This window comes from Hippichthys cyanospilos, chromosome 14 (assembly GCF_059441005.1).
Source record: "Hippichthys cyanospilos isolate Australia breed blue-spotted pipefish chromosome 14, RoL_Hcya_1.0, whole genome shotgun sequence".
Classification (NCBI taxonomy): Eukaryota; Metazoa; Chordata; class Actinopteri; order Syngnathiformes; family Syngnathidae; genus Hippichthys; species Hippichthys cyanospilos.
In genome coordinates, this window is record NC_142382.1 from 2,067,347 (window position 1) to 2,093,068 (window position 25,722).

The 25,722-nt window shown below is 42.8% G+C and overlaps 3 protein-coding genes across 8 annotated transcripts in view; 1 reads left to right on the forward strand and 2 right to left on the reverse strand.

The window, feature by feature from the left end:
* Positions 1-17,115, reverse strand: mideasb (mitotic deacetylase associated SANT domain protein b). Of its 2 annotated transcripts, XM_088433948.1 has the most exons (14): positions 16,807-17,115; positions 15,146-15,313; positions 9,570-10,913; positions 7,998-8,267; positions 7,277-7,598; positions 6,650-6,716; positions 5,498-5,640; positions 5,317-5,420; positions 4,655-4,730; positions 4,348-4,436; positions 3,698-3,844; positions 2,928-3,032; positions 2,631-2,755; positions 1-1,588 (listed from the first exon to the last, which is right to left on the reverse strand). In XM_088433948.1, exons 3-14 carry the CDS (start codon positions 10,800-10,802, stop codon positions 1,363-1,365), a joined length of 2,907 nt encoding a protein of 968 aa, XP_088290074.1. In that variant the 5' UTR covers positions 10,803-10,913; positions 15,146-15,313; positions 16,807-17,115; the 3' UTR covers positions 1-1,362. The 2 variants fall into 2 exon arrangements, with proteins under 2 accessions (XP_088290074.1, XP_088290075.1); XM_088433949.1 differs by lacking the exon at positions 15,146-15,313.
* On the forward strand, positions 16,902-21,938 carry ptgr2 (prostaglandin reductase 2). 4 transcript variants are annotated; one of them, XM_088433953.1, is made up of 8 exons: positions 17,069-17,456; positions 17,543-17,619; positions 17,948-18,139; positions 18,472-18,668; positions 18,885-19,068; positions 20,058-20,267; positions 21,187-21,226; positions 21,297-21,938. In XM_088433953.1, the coding sequence occupies exons 1-8, from the start codon at positions 17,420-17,422 to the stop codon at positions 21,359-21,361; spliced, it is 1,002 nt and encodes a 333-aa protein (XP_088290079.1). In that variant the 5' UTR covers positions 17,069-17,419; the 3' UTR covers positions 21,362-21,938. The 4 variants fall into 4 exon arrangements, with proteins under 4 accessions (XP_088290082.1, XP_088290079.1, XP_088290078.1 ...); XM_088433952.1 differs by having other exon boundaries at positions 17,072-17,456; positions 17,543-17,661; XM_088433954.1 differs by having other exon boundaries at positions 17,425-17,456; positions 17,543-17,685.
* The window catches only part of tmem62 (transmembrane protein 62), an 11,331-nt gene continuing 7,000 nt past the window's right edge, over positions 21,392-25,722 (reverse strand). For both annotated transcript variants that reach the window (XM_088433951.1, XM_088433950.1), the window contains exon 13: positions 21,392-25,530. In XM_088433951.1, the coding sequence (XP_088290077.1) occupies positions 25,192-25,530 (339 nt within the window). In that variant the 3' untranslated portion in view covers positions 21,392-25,191. The remainder of the gene's footprint in view (positions 25,531-25,722) is intronic.

Consider the following 25,722-nt stretch of genomic DNA (forward strand, 5'->3'; position numbering starts at 1 on the left):
TTTCATGAATATTTCAGTTTAATAAACAGTGCTTTATAACGCCTCATTTGCCCCCATAAAACATCGTAGAAAACAGAAACAAATAAGTTACAAGGTGGTAAAAAGCCCTCGTCGAGATGAAATTTTTCCAATCGTTAGTGTGAACCCCTTTACGAAAATAGCGTAGAAAGTATGCAAACGTAGACCTTCACTCATATACATCCTTTTTTGTATGTATTTATAATTAGCTAAATATTTTTTAACAACAAATTTTCTCCTGCAAAATCTTCAAGGAAACCCCCCCAAAAGAAAATATAAATTACATGTATCAAACAGGAACAGTCTTCCATTTTGTTTATAGTCAACAACAACATACACAAACACACACAATTTGTGCATAGACCCAAAGTCGTCTTCTGGGATTTAACCACCTCCTAAAGGCATCTTCATTTGCCTTCAAAAGAGAGAAAACAAGCCTTTTTTTAGTGACTGTTGCCATAGCAACAGAAGCAGGGCCAGGAGGGATTTTTAAGAGAAGACATCCACCTTCCAAACATAGCGAAATGAACTGTGTGTTGCGCAAAGTAACACGTAAAACGTATAAATATTCCATCATCCATACATCCAAACAAGGAGGGGCCAATGTGTGAGTTTTAAGCCCAGGATGGGGCCTCTCGGCTGGGCTGGATGTGTCAGGCCACGCCCCGGAGCTCTTCAACCCCCGCAAATCACAATAAAAAATAATAACAGGGTAAATATAAAATAATGTCAAGTAAATAAATATGTCAGTGACTTGAGAATGGGTCTTTCATACACACGCATCATTTGGGGCGGGGTGGGTGGTTGGGGGTCCTCCGTATTTCCCAACCCAGCAGGAGGCCTCTTCACTGGGCACGGGAAACATCTAACCAGCCTCACAACAAGAAAAAAAAAAAAACCTCCAGTGAAGTATTTTGTGTGTGTTGCTCCATCTATTGCAGGACTGCCCTTTTTTTCACAGTAACCAACAGGCAGGCGTCCTATTGGTTGAAAAAAAAAAAAAAAAAACAGGAAGCTAAACACAAACAATAATATCACAATAATAAGAAAATTGAATAGTAACATAACGGAACCACAAAGGAAAGAAACGATTCCAATACCCTGTGTATGTACAGTGTTTCTAAGATGTTTTTTTTTTTTTTTTGATTGTCAAAAAGGCTTTCATATCGCTAGAGTGCAACAAGAGCGCCACCTGCTTGTAAAAGTGGGAAGTGGGCAAAAGCATGGTGGGGGGGAAAAATACAAACAAGCAGCATGGTTTTTGATTGGAGGTTGCGGAGCTGACACACACGCACACGCACACACACACACGCGAGCGTGCGCGCACACATCCCTGAAAGTGCATCACTGCCAGTCCACGCTGTCCGACGTGTCGTCGCCGCTGTCGCTGTCGCTGTCGTCGTCGTCGGGCCGCCGCGTTCCGTTGTGCTGGCGGGCGGCCATGAAAGCGGCGGCCTGAGCGGCGCGCGCGCGCTCCTCCGCCTCCCTCTGGCGCAGAGCGGCCGCCTTCTTCTCCTGCTCGGCGTGACTCTTCATGTGAGCGCTTCGGCTCTTCACCTTGTAAAACACCCTGGTGGTCACAAAGATCCCCGCAGCGTGAGCTTCCTCCAAGCGGGCAAAGTTAGCATAGCAATCTGATATCGTTTATGTACGTGCGAGGACATGCGAGTGATGCAAAGTGGGGTAGAGCAAGGTTCCCGAGGAGTTAGCGTGCCGATATTTTAGCCACTCATTGGAATTTTATATAATTGGAAGGATAGTAGGCAAGAGTTAGGCTCCCCGTAGAGAAGTTCTATCAAAACGCTTGCTCAAATTTGTCAACAAACATGAGATTAAGGCCAGCAAAGTTAGCATACTGGTTTGTTAGCTGCTGGATGCTAAGTGGATAGAGGGATGTTACCTAGACTAGCAAAATTAGCATAGAAATGTGTTAGCCGTTATATGGAAAGTTAACAATGATGTTCACAGGGCTGGCAAAGTTAGCTCATACATTTTGTTAGCCGTTATATGGAAAGTTGACAATGATGTTCACAAGGCTGACAAAGTTAGCATATACATTTGTTAGCCGTTATATGGAAAGTTAACAATGATGTTCATAGGACTGGCAAAGTTAGCATATACATTTGTTAGCCGTTATATGGAAAGTTGACAATGATGTTCACAAGGCTGGCAAAGTTAGCATTTACATTTGTTAGCTGTTATACAGTAATATTCCCAGTGCTGGCATAGTTAGCGTCTAAGTTTTCCAGCCGCTAGATGGAAAATGGACAGTGAGGTTCTGCTAGCTGGAAAGTGAATAGATTCTTGTTCCCTCCATTATCGTACAAATTAGAAAAGCTGAGTTTTTCAAATGTTTACGTAATATCTTTGTAAAATTCCTAATAATAAATTCTGAAAAGAACAAAATATAATTGGGAATTTTTTTTTTTTTTAGTATAAATTGTCCGTCGTTTCCGGTCGGGGATGCAAATGTGTCGGCTGCAGCTGTAGCGAGCGGCGAGTATCAGTTGCTAGGACACAGTTGCCAATGACAAACAGATAGAAATGCGTTGCGTAACTCCCATGTGCCGATTTAACGGCTGCTTGTGCGAACAAAATGTTTGGTAACCCACCTGCCGCATTTCTTGCAGGGGAACTCTCCCTCGGGGGCGGCGGGGCCCTTGTTCCCCGTCGGGGGGCCGATGACATGAGGCGGCGCCGCGTCCTCCGGCGCCCTCATGATCAGGACGCTGGCGGTCTGCGGACGCAGCAACATTTCATGTCAGGCGCACGCAGATGTTACGCAATCTACTTTAGTGTTTCTGGAAGTCCACTAGGGGGCAGCATATGAAAGCGTGATAACCTCTCAATGCTTTGTTTATTTTTTTGTTCCGATAGGGGCATTTTGCTCCCTTTTCCTCCCGACTTACATTCTCGCTCGCTGCGGCGGGGACGGTGTCTTGTTTCCTGTCAGCTGAGCCTTCCCACTTCCTGCTGTCGTCCTCCCGCAGCTGATGCTGCGATCTGTGAGAAGCCTGCGGAGACATTTAGCCAATCACTTTGTCACTTCACGCCTCCTCTCATGTTGTGGGTCCAACTGATGCATTGGAAAATTCAAGGAAATGATCAGTCATTTTTCAGTGCCAAACATCTGCTTGGCTTATGTATCATCAACATATCCATTAAAAATGCTGTTATATACATTTGTGTGAAGGCAGTTTTGTTACATTGCTTTTTCATAAAAAAATAAATAAATCCTGGTTCAACTAATTTGTTGTTTCTAAAGAGTGAAAAAAAAAGGAATATCTAGATTTGTTAGTTGGCAGGATTTCACACTAAAACGTTTTCTGAAACTTTTAGATAATTGCACTAAATCCCGGGTCAGATTGACCCAGAAATATTCATGCGTTTCCATGAGGGGAAAAAAACAACAAGATTTGCTAGTTAGCAGGATTAATTAGAAAAATCTAATGTTTCTGGAATTTTTGGATAATTACTTTTGGATGATTACACATGACTGATGATTGACCCAGGATGTTATTGTTATTTCGCAGAAATAAAAGTATTGGATTACTCTCATTTCGGACATGTTTGAGTGAAAAAACACGCGGCGGGTCAAAGTGACCCATGGACATTAATGCCGTTTCCCGCAAACAAACATAACAGGATGTTTAAATCAAACTCATCGTTGGTCGCTTACCTTATTTTGCGTGGTTTTGTCTTCGTCTGCGGCGCTGCCATCCGGAGGCGCCTCGCCGTAGATGAGCGTCCCGTTTCGGCCTACCTTGACAAGCTTTTTGTACGAGTAGTAAAACTCCACGCACTGCGCCACAGTTTTTGTGCCAACCTGCAGAAAACGTTTTTTTTTTTTTTTACTCACACTGCCATTGACTGCTATAGACGTCAAAGATGAATTTTTACTGGAGTGCGATAAGTTTAAGGTTGTCTAAAATTGTCCAAAATGGTCGCCTTGAAAGAAAATTCTTAAAAAATGAAAATGATTGGAACATTTTAGCTATGGACCAAAATGACAGATTTTCTGTATTTTTTCTTTGGACAGTACGTCTTGAGAGTTTTTTGTTGGTGTAATCGTAATGGGCAAGCCTAGCAAATTTCAAACAGGTTTTGGGCACAGAATTTTGTTTGTTGGGACCCCAAGAATTTATTCATATGTTCCTGAAATGTCCATTTTAAAATGAAATGCTATGCTACTTTACTTGCGACTTTTTGTGTGTATTGAATCATGATAGCCAAATGTCTCAAATGTCAACTACATAAATGGAATTTTCTTTGGCACAAGAAGCCAAAACGCAAGATCGGCACCGCCAACGGCAGAAGTTCTCAACTTGCCTGTTTCTGCACCATGAAGAAATCTTTCTTGCAGGTGGCCATGCCCTTGTTGAACTGACGTCGCTCGGCAGCGGACCACGTGTCCGATCCTGATAGACACCAGAAAACATTTAGCGTATCACGCGTTTGGCTAACATCTCAGCCTCCCGCTGACATTTCTAGCAATGCCTGTGCATTTATCGCCCCCTACAGTCCCAGTATGGTACTGATGCACGATTTTCTGGCGAGAGCATTTTAATAAAGCCGTTCCGTTATCCCACCCAAACTCACTTTACGATTACAAATTGTCCCAAGGCGGAAGACAAACCTGAGTAATGGTAGTCGGACAAGCAATGAGACTTGGGAAAGACGGGATGGCTCAGCATGAGCATGGATAAAGCTGCCTGGAAAAAACAAACACACAAACAAAAATGTAAACAGAACATTGGAGATGGTTCAACAATGTGAAGAAACTTTTACACGCTGACATTTTTCGCGCCTTGACGACTGCTGCTGCAGAAACGCAACGGCGCTGTTTTTTTCTCACTCGTTTCCATGACAACGCTAAAACGATGCTAGTCGCTAGGGCCTGGAATCTCAAAGAAAAAAAATGTGTGTGCACGTTTGAGTTTTATAATACTTAAGGGGCAAGTCTATGGGTTTTAAGGGTTATAATTTTAAATGAAGGCTGCGAGCCTAGGTTCAAGTTTCGAGCAATGTTAGAGCAAAACAGTTTGAGCACAAGTTTTGGGTCTGAAATTAAAGCTATATTAAAGCTTCAAATGATCCCCAATCAAGACTTGAAGCTCAGGTTAGGGTGTCCAATTTGTGTCTGGAGATAAAGTGGGGTCGGCGTTTCATTCAAGTTGGAAGCATAGGTCAGCATGTCAAATTGAGGTTCGAAATCAGGGTTAGGGTTTTAAATTAGGGTTTCAAAACAGAGCGGGGGTTTCCGATTGAACCCTAGTACGGTTGAAAGCGGGCGCTCACCATGACGTCGCCGTTGCACTGGTGCAGACAATGGTGGGCCAGCTCTTGGTTGCTGCCCCCGCCGTACAAAGCGCTGGAACATGCCAGGTGCATCAGGTCTTTCACTGAGGCGCGGGGACAAAAACAAAAGGGGTCACCTCATCCGTACCCCCTACCAGTTGACTTTTCAGGGAGGGGTTACCTCTTTTGTGGTAATCCACTTTGTCCTCATGCTGGGTCAGGGGAGCCCAGACCAGATCCGCTCGGTGGGTGTCCAGCTCCACCAGGGACTGCGGCTTCAGGTCCGGTACCTCCGCCTGGTACTGCGACCCCAAATTTATCCGTCTAGGGAAAGCGTAAAAGAACCGGGTTCACTTTGGAACGTTTTGATAATTCATCAAACTGACTGCCGGCCCAGTAAAATGTGACGTCTATAGCCGCCGATGGTAGTGAATGAGTGAAATGTTCTTCCTCAAAAAGGCACATTTATTTACTGCAAGTAATATATACTTTTTTTTTCATCCTCGATATATGCCAGTTAGAATGATTAATTATTCACTGTCAGACCAGTAAAAAAAAAAAAAAATGTGCTGCTCCTCCTGTTGTGGACATCTTGGCCACATGGGGCAGTATAACGCAGCAATAACATTTTCTTTATGTGGCATTTCTAGGGCATGATTGGCCAAAAATAACCATCCAAATGGCCGATGTTTTCTATTTTAACTTTTCATTTATGTACTATAATTTTTTACAACAGTTGTATAAATGTAACAACGGCGTCATCATATATGACACATAAATCTATACTACAATTTTATGTCCTTCAATACATTTTGTGAAGTTTGGTTAATAGGCCATTTTGCTGACCTTTCTTTTTTTTAAGTGAACATTTTTGAATCAACCCATGCATTGCAGCTTCAGAACCAAAATTAGTTTTTTTTAATTTTATAAACAACATATTTACCGTTGACTCCCAGTATGAATGTGGGAAGAGGTACTAAACCAGCCTGAGATTAGTGAAGATTATGCAATTTTTTAAATTAATTAATCGACGATTAATCGTCAATCTCTATTTTTCTGCACCGGCCTGAAATAATCTAGATTGGTCGATTGGTCTTTTATTCCAATGCCGCAAGATGTTGACAAATAAACTGAGAGCGGACCGATGTCATAAATCAGATTGTGCATGATGTGGAGTCATTGTGTTGGTTTCCACTGTGCCAAACAGGGCGGCTTTTGCAATTTCAACACGTCTCACTGAGGACAGCTCATGATTCAGCTCGCTGTTATGATCTGGATAATTGCCTGCGCGTTCGTGTGCGCGCACTTCCAGCGAAAACAGGAAAAGACTCACGGCTCAATGCTGACTGGAGTGGGCTCGCCCACTGCGGACAGAACCGGGGGAGTCATGTCGCAGCTACCTGAAATGGCAAACACCACCATTCAAATGAATGAAGATCTCGAGCCTGCTTTTGGGGTTTGTAGTGTGAAGTGAGGAGTGAAGGCGTGGTTAGGGTTTCAAATAAGTGTTTAAAAAAAATATACGGATCATTTAAAATTGGGGGTTAGTCTTTCTAGTTAGGGTTTCAAGACAGGCTTCAAATGAATTGATTCAATACCAAGGAGGTCAGATACCTAAGAATTAAAATCGATACTTAGGTACATTATGGGCAATAATTTCCAGATACTTAAGTATTAAATCGATACTTAAGTATCTGGGATTGAATGTCTGGACTCTTGGGGGAAAAAAAAGTGAAAATACATCTGATGATGGTTTAGAATTTTGCAAAAGACTTAGGGTTTGGCGTTTCAAAATGAACTATTAAAGCCATGGTATGGCAAATCCGAGTAAAGGTTTGGGGTTTGGAATTGATGTTTCAACCCTGCGTGAGGATTGCGATTCAAGATTAAGGGGCGGATTCAGGGTTTGAAAACCAAAGTGAGTTGTCATTAGTGACATTTGCAAATTGGCGTGACGTACTTGAGCAGAGCAGGCTGCGGGTGGCCGACTTTGGCGTGGCGGACGGCGCCCCGGCGGCGGCGGAAGCGGCCGACAGGAATGTGGAGAAGTAGAGGCCGGAGCCCTCGCGCACGGGGCTGAGGATGGGCGGCGGCGTGTAGGGCGGCACCACCAGCGGGTTGTCGGCCAGGCGCACCGGCGAGCGCAGGTGGCTATGGTAGGGCGTGACGGCCGAGTAGACGGCGGGCGGCGCCATGAAGGCGCCGGTCTTGGGCGGCGGGATGAAGAGGGGCTCGGGCCGGGGGCGGCGTTTCAGCTTTTTCACGTCGTCGCCCTCGCCGTTCTGCCCGGGGGAGGAAACGTGTGACAAAAACACAACATTTAACTGTGCCACATCATTTTCAGATTCTCCATTAACTCACCGTGCAAAAAAAACGAGAGGATTAAAATACCGCATAGACTGTCCAAACATGACGACTTTCAATATGCCGTCCTACAGTCCCTTCTAAATGCTTGCAAATGGGAGGTCGAGAGATACAACATATAGGAGTCAAATTTAGCCCATGTCAGGCTCATTTACTGCCATTCAAAACTGAAACAATTTTGGACATATTGAAAACCCGATGTTTTATCATGCATTTCCTCCAATTTTTGCATGCAACTGATGGGTGTAGCGCAGGGACGCCCAATCAAACTTTCAGCTAACGAACGGCCACCCGGATCGTAACTCAGTCAGTCGTACCTGCTCCGAGCCCTCCGTCAGCGAATTCCTCAGCGAGCGGCGGCGGGTGACGATGACCGACGGCTTGCGCTCGGCGCCGGCGATCTCCGATTGGTTGTGGGGCCTGGGAGGTGGCGGCGGGGGCGGAGGCCAGCCGGACGCCGGCGCCGGGTCGTCGCACGACGACAGATCCAACCGACGCACCGGCACCGACACGGGGATGACGAGCGGGAGCAGGCCGTCGTCTCGCGGGTGCTTCATGTTGGGGCAGCCCCAGGGTCTGTGTGGCTCCTGAGAAACAGTTGGCGCAGGGTATTAGGAATAAGTCCGCAACTAACGATTAATCGATAAATCGGATTTTTAAAAGAAATCAAAATCCTACCTTTGTTAAAAAACTGACTTTGTTTTCCCAAACAGTAAAGAAAAAACACAGTACACAACACAAAGCGAAGCTAAAAATGGAATTTGTGTATTTACAACTTTTGCAGCAGTGTTGCAAAACCGTGACTGTCATTTAGCGGTGGAAAACCCCAAACCCCCCCAAAGTGGTGCTTGGTGGAGAAGGGAAACATTTTGCTGAGTGCTGCATGAAGAGAAAGCGTGAGTGTGTGTGTGTGTTGTGGGAGGAAGGGGGACGGCAAAAGCAAGGGGGGGGCATGTAAGAAAAACACCCGGTTTTGTACGAGATGTCAGCAGGCAAATGTAGGCCACGCTGAGTCGCGTTGACTCTGTGCTGTTGAGCAACTTGTTGCGCAATCACCACGCGTGACTCTGCATGATACCAGCCGGCCCCGGGGCCGGGATCCGAGCCGTGTTTATCGAAACATAACACTCATGGGGTCCGGCATTTTAATGACCAAAGCCAGTGAGTTTTTCCAGACCAAGAAAAAATGATAATCGCTTTGTTTCTTGTTTGTTCCAGACCATGGCATCAAGAGTTTCTTTTTGGAGAGCTTGTATAGCAGGGCTTAATTCAATTACAGTAATTTGTCATTTTAGAACTCAAAAATGTGAAAATGATTTTTTCTCAACAAAATATAAGATATTTATATCTAACGTTATGCATCCACTCAATAAAGCTGCGTTGAAATGTAGACAAAACAATCTGATGTCAGTCAAACTTTTCAATCAGAAATGAAGAATAAAGATGAAAAGAATATGATTTATCATTAATTTATGATGAATAAATTGCTTCAAAATTAGAGCATCTGAACATTTCAAACAGAGTGTTATAAAAATTCTAACTGTAAAAAATACATTCATAACTGAGAAGTATTTAAATGGCAATTCAGTTATTTTCTTATCCTGCAGAAATATAATCGATTAAATATATCATAAAAGATAATATGATGAGATCGATAAATAAGGCGCACTGTCAGCTTTTGAGAAAATGGAAGGCTTTAAGGTGTGCCTTAAAGTGCAGAAAATATGGTATTATGCATTTATAATAAATTCATGGATTCATGCATGAGTAAGTCTCAATCATGTGGCTAGATTGAAAAAAATCAATGTGAGCCGTAGTTTGGCGACCACTGATTTGAAAGCTCAAGACACCCAAAAATGTAACATTCATAAGCGGTCCAAAATTCTAACCTTGATATCCTGCGACGGCAGCGTCTCCATCTCGGAGGCCTTCTGCGCGAGCGTTTCCAAGTTGACCTCCTGCGACACCCTGCGCTTCCGCCGCGGCGTGCTCTGGATAACCCCGGTCGGGGCGGCCAGGATGTCGGGCTCACCTCCGCGCGTCCCGTTCTGAGGGCCCTGCATGGCCGGGTCGCCCGGGAAGGGGTTGTCGTCCGACGGCGCGCCGCCTTCCTTGGAAAGACGGCGCGACCTGCGCGGGTTCTGGGACGAGGGATCCGACAGAAGGCAAGGAAGCGGCGGCGAGTCCGAGGACCGCGGTTCCGGGGTTATGTCCTGGATGAGCGGTTCCTGGGTCGGCGGGGGAGCGGCCGCCAACGACGGCTCCCGGGAGTGCGCGAACTGCGGGTGGGGGTGCACGTTGGGGGGGTAGTAGTCCGGCACATGCTGGCTTTGTTGTTGCAACTGCTGATGTTGCATTTGGAGCTGCTGCTGCTGCTGCTGCTGCTGCTGGAGAATAATCTGCTGCTGCTGCTGCTGCTGCTGTTGAAGCTGTTGCTGGATGAGGTTCTGCTGGGGGAGCTTGGCCTGCACAGAGTAGTTGGGCGGGTCGGGCAACCTGACGTTGCCTTGGAAACTTTGGTAGTAGGCGGGCAGGTGCTGGCGAGGTTGCCCGAAGGCCAACTGAAAGGGCTGCAAGACCGAGCTCCCCGTGGGGCGGGAGGCGCTGTTGGGCTGCGGGTTGAGCGCCCCGGGTTTTAGGGTCTCCTGAAAGGCCTGGGACTGAAGCCGCTGCTGCGGCCGCTCCCACTCCAGACCCCTCGCCGGCTGCTTGTCTCCGGTTTCTTGGATCGGTTTTACGAAGGCGGTCTGGTTCCTGGAGTCGCTCAAGTAGTTGGAAAAGTTCTGGCCCCAGTTGGCCACGGAGGTCCAAGCGGCGGCTCTGGGCTGCTGAGCGGACTCCTGCTGGGCCCACTTCATAGGCAGCGTCTGCTGATAGTGACCCCGGTTCTGGTCGCCCTTGTCAGGGCTGAAAATAACTGAGTTATGGTAGCCGCGAAGGCCCTCCTGATTGGACGCCAAGCCGCTCGCCGCCTCCGTTTTGCCGGGCTCGGCGTAGTAGGACCCTTCGGCGTGCTGGCCCGCCTCCTTCATGGCTCCGGCCGGATCGGAAAAAAAGGTGATACGTTTGCCCGTTCGTTTTGCGCCAGGTTTCTGCTGGGCCGGTACGCTCATGGTAAGCATGAAAAGGCCGGCGTGGGCAAAAATTGTTCAGTTACGCGAAGTGATGCATAAGTCTGAAGAAGAGTAGAACCACATCTGATGCTTTTCTTTCCCTCCTTCATGGGTGACACCCTGTAAAGAGAAAAAGAGTAACAGTACTTTTCATCTTCATTTGAATTACAACTCTACCGACACGCTTTTGCATTATTTAGAATTTAGGCACAGTGCCATTTTCAGGCGAGTGGTTCTCAACCTTTTTCCACAACAATGACACTCAACCTTTTTTTTTTTTCAGCCAAGTACCCCCTAACCAGCAAAACGAATCTCGAACGGGGTACTAGGTGGTACTGGGAGTATTTCATTCGACAATTCTCGCAAAGCAGCACTCAAACGGGGGTGCGAGTACCCTTGGGGTACAGCAGAGTTTAACATGACTAGACATACCACTCCAAATGTATTTCAAAAGTCTTGGGGGGGGGGGGGGGGGGGGGGGGGGGGGGGGTATGACCTGTCACATGACACCGACGCGGGCCAGAATGAGCAAAACCTTATTTTACTGGACACTGGGGAGTGGGAGGATTGAGCAATATTTTCTGGAGATTTTGAGACAATCATAACACACTATATTACACAACTGTGCCAAAATCCCTCTATTCATTTTCATGTAAAAAAACAAGCTTTTGCGAGGAAGCGTGTTTACCACTCAGGCACCATGTTGCCCATTCACCAGAACTATCAGGTTGCGATGATGCCAGCTTGTTTTCAGAACATGTAGTGCAGCTACAAAGCCACAAAGCAACCATGACAACTCCAACAAATGTATCCCACGGTGGGGATGGGGTGCACTATTATAATGACTGCAATTCCCATCAAAAGATGAGTCACCAACAACAATTCAAACCCACTGCAAAAAATAACACCTCATACCCTCACTAATAAAAAAATATAGCTCTACAGAGACTCCTCCATTTACAAGGAAGTTCCATTACTCCGGCAAAGGGCTGAACTATTTTCAAAATCTGCCACTTTTTTCCTATAACAGTCCAATTTTATATACATTTTTTTACCTTTACAATGTTATAATAGCAATAAATACATTTGCAGTACATATTCAATTGAACTGAATATAAAAGCCTTTTTTTTTAATTGGCTTCAGTGGGTCTCAAATGGGGGTGTGAATGTGAATGTGAATGTGTTCCTTCTCAAATTAAGAGCCAATGAATTGTATGAATGATATTGTATTGCATGAATTATATATGCTCCAATTTTAAAGCAATTTATATGGGCCCAAAAAATGCAAATTTTGGTAAAACAAAGCGCAATTTTATAAAACGAACCCAGAAACTGTTTTAAATCAACAAAACAATATATTTTAAGGTTTTTAGTTACCGTTTGATTAAAAAATAAGCGTGAAATTTATTTATATCATAATTATACTCTTTTAAACTCATACACTTTATGATTTGTGATTGAAAAGTCTGACTGCTCCATCTACGGGATGCATAACACAACCCCAACTACTACTGTAGCTTCTATCCTATGTACCTCATAAAGCGGTGCACCCTATATATGAAAGTCTTTGTGCTTAGTGCCCATGTATGCAGAAATTAACATAAAAAAATCACAAACACATTTCCTGTCTACTTCCTAACCAAGGGTGTTCCATGTTGGAAGTGGTCACTGTGGACTTGGCCCAGAAAAAAAAAAAAAAGCAGCTAGCCTTTGACAAATCTAGGAAGTGGCTGGCAATTGTCAGCCTTTCCTTAAAATAGACTATCTGCAGCTGTTGGGATTTTGCTCGCGCCTCATACTGCAATGGCGAGTGATGTTCAGATCCCGGGTAACCTCTGCCAAGGCTTGACTGACAACGCAGGTCTTACTTCCTGTTTTTAGGGGACTATTTTTCTAATAGTCTAATATATAATATTATATTACGGTTTTGAATGCTGCAACAGGAACAGTACATTCTCCTTTCCAAATTAAGAGCAAATCAACTGGAACATGAAGCAACTCATTGCTTTAAATCAAAGACATTTCACATCCAAGGAAAAAGCATTGAAAGAAGGCACTAGGGAGCTGAAATTGCAACCGAATGGTGAAAACATTTTAAAGTTCAAAGTGGCACGACGACTTAGTTACCACACTAGCAAGAGTGGGCCATCCCTTGGCTAAAATACTGCCAGAATAAAATGGAAGCGACTGACACAAAAATGATCAAAAGATGAACTCGCTTTCAAATAAAGTTTTTAAACGACTTGACAGGCTATGCGAGATTTTCATGGTCACAAAAATCTATACGACTGATCAGAACACACGTGTGGGTGTTCTTAACAAATGATTGCGCAATCAGACGTGTTAAAAATGGCTTATGGCTGAACATTTTGGGGGGCGATTTTGCAGATAAAAAAGACCCCTTCGATCGCAATCAGCGCAAAGTGAAATCCTCCTATCTTTCCATCTGCAGTTGCCGTGACTCATATGCGAGCGCGTCACGTGAAGCGTGCAGTGTCATCGCGGCCTGCGTGAGTGCACGGCGCCGCGCTTCCATCTTACACACATCAAAGCCTTGCAGCTGCAAAATCTTCAGCTGAAGGTGGAAAGGAAAAAGTGAGGGGGGGGGGGGGGGGTGCAACCTTGCAAAAGTATGCCAAATATCCAGCCTGCATTTCTGTTTACTCCTCGTTCGGGTCGAGGGGGAGCCTGATCCGACTGACTTGGGGCGCACGCTGGATCGCTCGCTCGACAGACAAACACGTAGAATAAATGTACTGTGGTTCTGAAATGGGGGTACGAGAGGGCACGGGAAATTCGGCAAATCTAATTTCATGTTTTAATGCAAGAACAGGAAGCGTGCGTTTTTCTTTTCAAATTAAGAGCAAGTGAATTTGAACATAGAGCAATTAATTGCTATAAAGATTTCTGCCGCTATTGGCAAATATCAATTGAATGCTTGATAATGCCGTAACAGGTACAGTACATTTTTCTTTTCAAATTAAGAGAAAATTAATTGGAACATGAAGATAGTGCTTGTTAAATTGTGTTATAGCGTCACATTTGCAAAACGTATGTTTTTATTTTGTTACGTTATATACATTTATAATATATACATAAATGCACATGATCAATTTTATTAGTGAAATTAGACGAGAAAGAAAAAAAACAAATGTTTCTGAAGAAATTATACCATGGAGGATACATTAATGAAAAAAAAAGGTTGCGGGATATTGAAATTTTTGTAAACTTGAAACAAATTCAGATTAAAAAAAAACACTCAATATACACTTTTAATTAAAAAGGAGATGAAAATCTAGATAAATGGAGGAAAAAAAAAATAACGTAGAAATCTAATGTGTTTATTTACTTATTCATGTATAATCAATGGCTATGCAAATTTGCGAATGCCACACTGCAACTGCATTGGCTGTACTTGAAGTTGTAATATCACGATTAACCACTAGATGGCAGACATGGCTGAGTTACACTTACTCCAGGTCTTAAAACGTTTCACCACAATTTGTTGTTGAGTTAGAATGGTGGCTATTTGATACGTGCATTGAGAAATGTATTACGAGAAACTTCAAATATTAAGAGCATGTATTTTGTCCATCCTGATCAGCCAAGCTCTTCATTTGTATCCGCTGTGGTGGACATTTCTTTCTAGTCTTTATCTTTTTCATTGACGCTACCTGAATACGTCCTTGTGTGCTCAGTTGAGGACACCATTGCATGTCTCGTGTCTGTGTGGGCTGCGATTCACTCTGCTGTCTTGCTGAGACAAAGTGGACACAAATGAATAAGCCGATTTCAGGAGGATATAAAACGTCCATTTTGTCATACATCTGATTAGAACGTGGTCCCAGTGGCTTAAAAAAAACTGTTGCACATCTTAAGACAACAACCGCTCACACTTGTGAAAATTAGCTTTCATAATCTTTGGAATGTGGGAGGAAGCACGGCATGATCGTGGCGTGCAATGCTCCACACAGGATGGCCGGAATCGAACCTCCGAGCTGTGACGCAGGCGTGCTAACCACTTTTCCACCTTGCCGAATAGATAAATAAATGAACGCGCAGGGGAGCGCCTAAAATAAACAACAGGCACCGTTAGCCGCCCTAATCTGGTGGCAGAAGACCTGACTTTGCACGCGTGGGTTGCAAAGACTCCCCCCCCCCCCCCCCGCCCCCTCCCATATGCTAAATCGTAGCGACAATTAGAGAAAAAGAAGGGGGGGTCAAGCGACAATAACCGACCAAAACAATGCGATTGTCAACAAGCCGAATGTCACGTGCACAACTTCCAAGACGACAACAAGATGGACACCACGAACGAACGCACGCAAACATACGAGGCTCGTCGCACTTACTTGTTTACGTTAGGAAATCTTTCGCTGCGGGCGACGACGGGGACAGTTTCTCCGTCCGCACCGTGCAGAACCGCCGCGGCGATGACTGCTGCGTTGCTTTGCCCGAGGTTGACTCATGCTAGGCGGCTGCTGACCTCACTCTCCTGCCCCCCACAAAGCCACCCCGCCCTCCCCGAAAAGAGGCGGAGTTTCAAGTCGGTGACGGGTAAACAACAATGCCAACCTGGCGTGCTAATGTCGATATTGCACACGATTGCGTGGAGCCGTAATCATAAAAATGGAGGGAAAAAAAATACCCGGTACTGCTGCTATCTAGTTGACTGGCTGCTTGTTTCATGACAAGCCTCTTTGCCCCGCCCCCTTTCTTTTCCGGTGGCCTTATAAGGGAACTTCCGTGTGGCAAGTCATTTACCGGGCAAGCCAGCTCACACAAGGCCTTACGGGAAATTCCGACACACACACACACACATCGAAGTGAAGAGAGGGAAAGTGGTCGTGAAGCTTTCACTTTCACTTTCCACTGGCGGTGTTGGAATTTGCAGTCAATTACCGGGTTTCATTTGCGCCCAAAAAGTTTTGCAAGGCCCAAACCCCTGAAAACTTTGCATTGGTGGTTTGCTTAATTTAGATTTCATTATTATTTTTTTAGTTAGCACAGCCAGGCAAAGGAACATGAGTTGCAACACTCGCTTATGGATTTTTCTGCACTGTTATGCTTGTTTTACAACAGCGGTGCTCAAATTGGGGTACATGAGATTTCAGGTGGATCCCTGAGAGTATCACAAATTGAAAGTGAATGCGTTTTAGACAGGATCGCACAGTTTTCTATTCAAATTAAGAGCAAATTAACTGGAACATGAAAATTACATTGTTATACAGTAGCGACTCCTTTTCAAAACTTTTCATAGTTTTAATTTTGTTAGGATTTATACAGATGTGCATTGTCATTAGTGATTACAATTTTGCAGATGAGGCATCAACAAAACAAATGTTAAGTGAGCTTCTGCACTTGTGAACTAGAACACACCAAGAGATAAGTGTGATAAATCTGTTCTAAGTCTTCTTTTTACTAAATCACAAAACTTTTATGATTATGAAAATAAAATCACAGGGAGTATCCAATCTAAAAGGGTTGAGAAGCCTGCAGAAAAATGTGCATCATCAAATAATGAGCAATAAAGTTTTATGATTATTCATAAAAATTGAGCTAATGACATCTCTACCCGATGACCTTTTAGGCATAACGTAGCTTCAAAGTGTGCGTTCGCATCGATTCCGTGGGAATTGTGACATTTTGTATTTTGTCACCGCGCATGCGCAAATTGGGATGTTTTGGTCGAGCTGGTATTCTTCGGGAAACAACTCAAAAAACAGACAAAAACATACATCAGTATTTTGAACTGGATTTTCATTTGTACAACGACTCTCCACAAACCACTCGATGAAGCGCTAAACTTGCTCGACGATTATCTTTTGTGATAAATTCCTCCACAAGACGTCACTTGTTGACATTTTGGCAGAGCGTTTGTGTGTCACGGCGCATGCGCGTAACGGGGTCGTTTGGACCGTTCGCTTCAAGCTAGCAGCTCGAACGGCAGGGAAAATAGAAAACGTGCTTTAAAAATACACCTTTTAAATAAATAAAAACAAAAAGTACTTACAGTTTCTTTGTTTGGCTCGTTCCGCGACTTTGCTTGAGCACAATTCCACAATGTGCTACAGCTGCGAAAATGAAAGTCTGTCATGACAAATTCCTCCACAAGGCGTCACTCACTTCTCCGGGAGCTGTCCTTTTGTGTGACAACTAACCCAATTCATACGGTGATAATTTTCTACCATATCGGTAGAAATTTAATCCGCGCACATGGAAGTAGTGTTTTAATCCACGTATACGGTAAACCGATGAAAGACAGCCCATGAACATCGATACTCGGTGGACTAACTGTAGGAGGGCGACGCTTGCTTGCAAAGACACACAAATTACAAGACAGTTAACTGCTACTAAAAGTTGACGTCGCACTTTCGCCCTTGATGGCGCCTCGCGAAACGTTATTCATTTTAAAAGCATACCATATACTTTTTTAATTATGAATTGTAATATTTAAAAAATATTTATTTTTCATTGTAAGCTTTTATATATGTTTTAATTGGAGATAAAATAGTCGTTACTTAAACGTCAGCGAAACCGGATGTGTGAGTACGAGCACATTTCACTTTGAACTTTGTGCAAGCAAGCACCTTCACTGTAACGTTTTAGTTTTAGCGATTTCAAGGATGCTGGTGAAGAAAGTAGTTCTCGACTCCAGACCAGGTTCGTTGAGAAAGTTGACTTTTGTAAGCGGAAACTTCACATTTTCTGGGGAACTAAAATGTTTGTTTTCGCTAATGCTTCTCGAGGGTCAAATGGGGTGCCAGATCCTGCAAATTTCCGCCTGGAGGAGGCAACTCTTGCAACGGGTTTGGGAGAGGAGGAGGTGCTTGTTCGAACGCTTTACCTCTCCGTTGATCCTTACATGGTAAAGAACATGTGACTAGAAAATGTACGACTGCCTGATTTCGCTGCGTCACGGTGACAATTGATGTGTTGCAAAGGCACTGATTGTGTTTTAATGACTGTAGTTTGCAAACAGGGTCCCAGAACAAATTATATTCCCTTTGGCGTTCAGTTTCTTCCCACTCTGCAAATTTTACCCCACCAAGTAAACGATTCTCAAATTATCTGCTAAAATGTGTTAGTTACCATAATTTTCCAGATTGCGACATCACGGTGAGCCTTATTAACATGCGGCGCGTGCAATGCAGAGATGCAGGATGAATGAAGACAGCGGTGCAGACTATCTGTCGCCTTGGAAGCTGTCGGAGAGCGTGGACGGCGGCGGGGTGGGCGTGGTCCAATCCAGCCGCCATGACGCCTTTGGAGAGGGGGACGTGGTTACGTCCTTCACTTGGCCTTGGCAGACCCATGCTGTGGTGAAAGGAAGCATCCTACAAAAGGTTGGAAAAAATACATATATTGTGTGTGTACACAATAGTGTATAGTTTGCAAAGTGTGTGCACTAGGGTAAAACAAACTAATTACCTCTAGATCAAAATGTATATAGTAAAATAATCATTTAAATTATGAATTAAAAACTGATGAAAATGGATGAATGTAAATTTAGATGTTTTATATACCAGTATCGCTTCATTTTTTAGTTATACTGTACAGTATTCATAATATTAATCATACTACATATTACATATGATGCTATATTTATTACATTTATATTTCAAACGTTATCGTGTGCATTGTACTCAATTTTAATGACGATTCTTCCTGATTCCAGGTGAATCCGTCGTCGGTGGACGGCCATCTTTCCTACTTCCTGGGCGCGGTGGGCATGACAGGCCTCACGGCACTGCTGGGCATCAGAGAGAAGGGTCACGTGATCAAAGGAGCCAATCAGACGCTGGTGGTCAGCGGCGCCGCCGGGGCTTGCGGCTCCGTGGCCGGACAGATCGGCCGATTGGACGGTTGCTCCAGGTGATGATTTAACATTGTCGTTATTTGTTTTTGTACATAACAAAGGAAGTTGAAATTCGTCAAAATAAAAAAAAAAATGGACGGCAAGTTATTTTTAACATTATTTTCAACATTTACAAGATAGCGTGTGTTAAGTTCGTCAACTAATGTCAATTGCGTTTCCAAATACGGACGTCAGGTTCATTGATGACAAAATAAAACTAACGGCTTCTTCAGGGTTGTCGGAATCTGCGGCTCCGAAGAGAAGTGCGAGGCGCTAGTGGACGTTTTGGGCTTTTCCGGGGCCATCAACTATCGGCGGCAGGACGTGGCCACGGGGCTGCGGGAGAAGTGTCCCGACGGCATTGACGTCTATTTTGACAACGTGGGAGGAGACGTCAGCGACGCTGTCATCGCGCAGGTATGAAAGATGCTAATGTTGCTAATGATGCAAATACTGCAAGTTAGAGTCAAATTCATACTTTTTTTTTGGCTCTTGATCATGTTTCAATGTCTACATAAAATGTCAAGATTAAATATCAAATCATTTTTATTACAAATGAAAAACATTGATTAAATTGTTCTCGCCATCAAAACGTGGTTACAAAAAATGTTCGTTAATTTCATTGACAACTCCAATTTTCTTAAATTTTCTATAAAAATATATGCCAATTTATGCATACACAAAAGTAATTTACAAAGTTATTGCACGTTAATTGAAAACATGATTGTCTTCAATGTTCACAAAATTGACTACGTTGTTTTATAGGTTTACAAAAACCGTCGTTTTGATGTATACAAAAAACGTACGTCAGGCTCATTGACAGCTCCAGTTTTCATAAATGTTGACAAAACCGTATTACAAATTTTTCAGTGTATATACAGTATAGTAAAATACAGATTGTCACATTTCAATGTTTACGTGAACTGTGTGTAGTTTTAAACATTCACAAAAACGTTATTGCATGTTGATGTCATTGAAAACAAGATTGTCTTCAATGTTTTCAAGATTTTACATTTTCATTGTTTACAATCAAGCGCGATAAGTTTCAATCTTTGCGAAAATATTTTAGATCATTGTAAAATTCATCTTTTTGATATTTACGTAAGCAAACACCTCTATTTTTCCCAAATATTGATGAAAACTTAAAAGATGTGATTTTAAAATGCTTTGTAGCCATAAACTTGATCCATATTTTTTGTAATCACTTTGAAAAAACTAGTTTACAATGAACTGGTCATGAACTGGTCATAATTTATCATAAAGCTCGTCAACTCGGCATGTTTTTGAATTGAAAAAAATCGTAACTGTGTGTAAACCTGACATACATTTTGCATAAATATTGAAATTTGCCAACAAAGTTTCATCATACCAAGGTAACGCTCACCGCTTGCCTTGTCCACCCTCAGATGAACGAGGGCGGCCACGTCATCCTGTGCGGTCAGATCTCGCAGTACAACGAGGACGTGCCGTACCCGCCGCCCCTCAGCCAGGAAACGCAGGAGAACCTGCGCAGGAAGAATATCACCAGAGAACGCTTCATGGTGCTAAATTACATGAACCAAGCCCAAGACGCACTATGCCAACTCGCTCGCTTGGTCGCCTCCGGACAAGTAAAGGTGAATTTGATACTTACCGCATTTAAGTATTTTCCACGAGGAAACAAAATGTGTGTGAAAAAAACAAAACAAAAACAATGAACTAACAGATATCAAGTGGCGATACTTTTACGATATAAAATTTCATTCAACGAAAACAATGTTTGCGGATGTGTCAGTCTGCCGCAGTATAGCGCCAACTACTGCCAGGGAGGACTTGTTGTCGCATTTTCTTTCTCTTAACCCTTGTCCGGTAATTTGTCCAATCCTTTGAAGAAGACAACAGGAAGCTGAAATTTCACCCAGATGGTGACAAGATTTCAAAGTTCAACATGGCACGACCACTTAATTATCACGCTAGCAGGAGTGTCTCATCCCTTGACTAAAATACTGCAAGAATGATGTGGCAGATAATAACCCAAAAATGGTCAAAGTATTAAATAAGTACTACTTATTTAGTCATTTTCAGTGGTAAAAAGTTCACATTTTGTCCTGGTTAATTAGAAAGCTAACTCGACTGAAAACGACATCTGTGGCCATCATGACCAATCAAGACTCACATATCGGTCATGTGACAGTCACGCTGAGCTGTGATTGGTCGTTACGTCAGCCTTCAAGCACATGTGACGCCTTTTTCGGATGATGGCAAAATGTGTTTGTAAAAGTATCAATTGTACACTGAAAATAATGAAATTTATTATTTAAAAAAAAACAATTTAACTGCTGAAAATGGCAAAATTAATACTTTCCATTTAAGTATCGGTGGCTGGTATCAGCAGCGAGACCACGATACTGGAAAAACAAGGCTGGTATTTGCCCTCCGTTATGAAGTGGGTCAGAAGCTAAATACAATCAGGAAAACTTTTTTAAATTGTCCTATGAGAAATGCAATTTTCCCCTCCAAATTGTCATGTACGTATTTTACATTTTTTTTCCTCAGGTGCTAGAAACGATCGAGAACGGCATTGAAAATATGGGAGGTATGTTTTTTTTTTAACCCTTTTGTAACATTTTCAAAATTGTAAATTGTGTTCTCATTTCCTCTTGCAGTTGCCTTCTGCTCTATGATGAAAGGCGGAAACCTGGGCAAGCAAATCGTGCGAATCTCCCACTGAATTGAGACAATGAGTAACACGATGACATCATCAACTGTATTGAACATTTTTAATCCACAGCACTATAAACCATTCATAAAAAAAGTGGTTGCTCCCTTTTTCCATTCAGAACACCCTCCTCATTCATTTTTTTTTTTTTTGTGAGTGAACGTTGCAAATTATGTAGTCATGTGACCTCCACAATACAGTACAATAGACACAGCCGCATGATGATGATGTCATAAGTGGGCGCCCGTCAATCCTTCATGGGACACTTACACGCGTGCTTATAAATGGCGTCGTGTAATGCAAGCGTGCTTATAAATGGGATTGTGAAATACAGGAAATGTAACTTTGCTCAGTTCTATATCTCCACGGGCATTTTATTAGGTACACCTCTTGTATCTTAACCATTGTTGTGTGTGTGTGTGTCATTTCGGGGGTGTCAAAAAAAGGGGGGGGGGGTGCTGAAGGGAATCACATGATACCATAATTCACAAATGGGGTTTTTACATCCTTTTTTTTTGTAACCCAGTGCCAGATGCAGTAAAATGGAGGGTAGAGCAGGGAAACCATCAAAATAAATCCTTAAACTTTTGCAATGGCATTAAACTTTTTTTTTTCTTCCCTTCTTGGGGTGGTTTACATTTACAGGGGTGTCAAACCCGTTTTAGTTGGCGGTCCGCATAGACGAAAATCCACTCCCAAGTGGTCCAGATCAATCAAATCATGGTAATTATTTATATAGCTTTTAAACAACAACTTCAAATTTATTATTCTTTTTTTTTATACTTTCCAAAATAGTACAAGCACAACATCACTATTAATCATCAAACATTAACATTACTATTAATCAAAAAACATTTCAAGTTTTTTTTATTTAACGAATACGCTCATTTTTGTACTTTACAAAATCCTCTCGCGGGCCGGAATAAGCCTGTTTGCGGGCCAGGCTCTGGCCCGCGGGCCGTATGTTTGACACCACTGTTTTACAACTTAGTGCCAGATGCAGTGAAACTGGGGTACTATGAAGAATAAATAGATGTATATATATTTGTTTTATCACACCTTTTATCCAGTGCGGGATGCAGTGAAACGAGGGAATCGATTATGAGGCCATCACCTTCTTTAAGAGCCTTTTTTCTGCAATTTATATTTTATCCAGTCCCATATAAAGACATAAAACACTATTATTAAATGATCTACATTTTTTTGGCAGCAGGAATGTTCCCTTTTACCCCAGTGCTGGAGACAGTGAAATAATAGTGTTTAGGGAAACATCGCATGACACATAATAAAAAAAAAAAAAGCAGCAAAACATGTTTTGCTGAATGACATTAGATAGGGGAGCTGTGCTTTTTTTTTTTTCGTTTGCAGCACAAGATTTTTGTTTTTCCCTGTGTGAGATGCGGGGAAACAAGAATTGAAGGGAAATCACACAATATCAAAAAAATCATAAATAATTCCTTTAACGGGATGTTTTATCGTGGTGGTAAAAGGATTTCACACAATATCATCGTAAATCATATTTAAAAAAAAAAAGTCATAGATGTTCATTTCACAGCTATATCACATTCATTTTTTTCCCCACTATTTAAAGCCTTGATTTCCCGTGGCCGTTGTGTTATTTTTGTTCAACGCTACTGCGGATTATAAAAAAATGTCCTGAAATACTAGGTGGGATTTGATTGTGTCCAAACACTCGCGTTCCTGAGAATGCCAACAGTTCAGTGTTGATATGACGACGCAAAAACCTTGAAGAAGCGATTCCGCCGAGCGCCATTGAACGCATCGCTAGCTGACGTTTGTTTTGTTTGCCGAGGGCCATGCAACATTTACGGGAGAATATAATGCAAGTCAAAAAAAAAAAACATTACTGCATAGACTGTGAGCATTTGAGCTTGAATAAGATTTTTTTTTAATTCTTCAACTGTATGCATTCAATGGGGGGGAAAAGAGTCTAGATTTTTTTTTTTTTTTAAGTCTATTGATTTTTGAAAAATTTAACATAAATTTTGGGGGAATTTTGAAGATGCCCTAAGCATGTTTTTTTTCATTTCTATCATTGAAGACATTTTTGAATCGTCAATGAACCGAAATTTTTCTCAAATTCTAATCCGACGTACTTAATTCATAACACTCAGACGATTTATGCACATGCGCTTTTGTAAAAATACCAGAAAATCTAGTCTAATGAATTGTAATTTTCATTTACTTTGAAACAAATTTTATTTTTAATGAACATAATGTACAATTTTTATGTAACACTATAAAAAAAACTAGTTTGAAATGACCCTAATTTTTTTTCTCTGCACGACTCACTGATTTAGTTTCAAATGACGTTATGAAACACTGACAAGATTTCTGAAACCCCGTAAATATGCGGCTTTATGAGGCTGCAAGTAGATGCATTTGTAATTTCAAGAAGTTTGGCAGTGGCGATGAGAAGGCAACACTTTGAAAAACAAAGTGCAGAAGTAAACAAATCACAGCAGCTCGTGTGACTGCTTCACCCCCCGTTCCCCCCGTTTTCCATTCATGTACACCAGGGCTTCTCAAACTTTTTTTTTCCTTCTAAAAACCTTAAAGGTCAACTTTTTGGAGCTTTTAATCATGTTCCAGTGTTAATTTCTCATCCTAAACCAGTGCTTCTCAATTATATTTTGCCAAGCCCCCCCCAGGAGGGAAAACCTTGACACGCTGACTATAAATAAGATTATCTATAAAAATTGTTTAAGTATACCTAAACCTGTATCCTTTTTCACATTAACGAGAGAAAAAAAGCAATAAAAATCAACTTTTAACAACTGCAATTTTTTACAGCGTTTATATGGGTTACAGCTTAGTCTAAAACAGAAAAAAACAAGTGCATCAAAGTCCCTGAAACTGGAAAAAAAAAAAGATAAAAATTCTTACTTTATTGCAATTACACTTCACATGACAAAAACAAAGCCTTTTCCATGGGGCGATCCGCAACCCCTCCAGGCATCACCTGGCCACACCCCCCAGGGGGGCCCGTCCCACTATTTGAGAAGCACTGCCCTAAACATTCTCAGTTATTTTTCTTCACTGATTCATTTCTAAGCACTTTGCTTTTTCTGCGCTCTCGACCGGCGCCGCCCATGCACAGGAAAACGGCTTGAAGTGCGTTTATAACGACAGGAGTAATTGGTACTTCCCCAACACCTTCCCCCACCGCCAGTGCACAAGTAAATACACGCCGACCTTATCCACATCTTTTAGTTTCGTTTTATCTTTTTTAGGTTTTTTTATTGTCAAAATTGCCTATTATTGTAGCTCGTTGAGTTCGTTAATGATGAATCTTCATTTGTATCTGAATGACTCTTATACTGCCGGCGGTGGCCAAAGCGAGAAAATCAGAAGGAGCAGCATAATGAATTTAACTGAAGCAATAAGTTGTGGCAAATAGTTTCATTTTTCACATTCTATTGAACGATTTTTAAGTGTACTACTTACTATAGCTAGCCCGGTTAAAATGGATCTTTGACCTTTAAACTGTCAAAGGCGAAGTGAAAGAGTTCATTTGTTCACCGCCTTTCTCGTTTGACGTACATAGCCGTAAATGGCAGTGAATGAATGAATTACAAAAGAACCGCTTTTTTTGGGCTGTTAAAAGTTGGCTGGAATGGAACTTGTACGTCAAGGCACCAGCGCACATAGCAGAACCCTCAACTTCCAGTTTCCCAAGGGTCCAGAGACTCTAGTTTGAGAACCACTGGTGTACACCACGGCCCAGAAGTGTGCTCACCGGTGCTTTACATTGGAACACATGCATAATGCGGTAAATAATACGCGGGTGAACGGCGAATGCGGCGAGTGGCGATTTACTGTCAGGAGGACGGCGAGACGCTCTTGCCGTTGCCTCCGCCCACCAGCGCGCTCCAGGGGGGCACGGGGCAGGTCCAGGCGCGGTAGACCAGCATCAGGCCCAGTCCCAGCGCCCAGGTGCGCACGGGCGAAAGCAGGAAGGCCAAAAAGCCGTAGGTCTGGAACAGGAAGTAGCACGAGTGGGCCTGCCAGGCCAGCAGCAGCAGCATGAGCAGGTGAATGACCAGGCACCGCCAGCGGCAGCCCGGGCGCAGCAGCAGTGAGCGGAAGGTGTTGCCACGGCAACGCTGCTGGAGGCTCCAGCAAATGTACAGGGTAAGCGGCATGTTGAAGAAGAAGAGCTGCGACCATACGAGGAGCACCCGTCAGTAAAAAAAGCAAATGATACATATATACACACACACACACACACACATATATATTATATATATATATATATATATATATATATATATATATATATATATTTAAAAAAAACACATTTACAATCGGTAATACAGCGTATTGATGCGATTCAGGGTTTGAATCCTGAC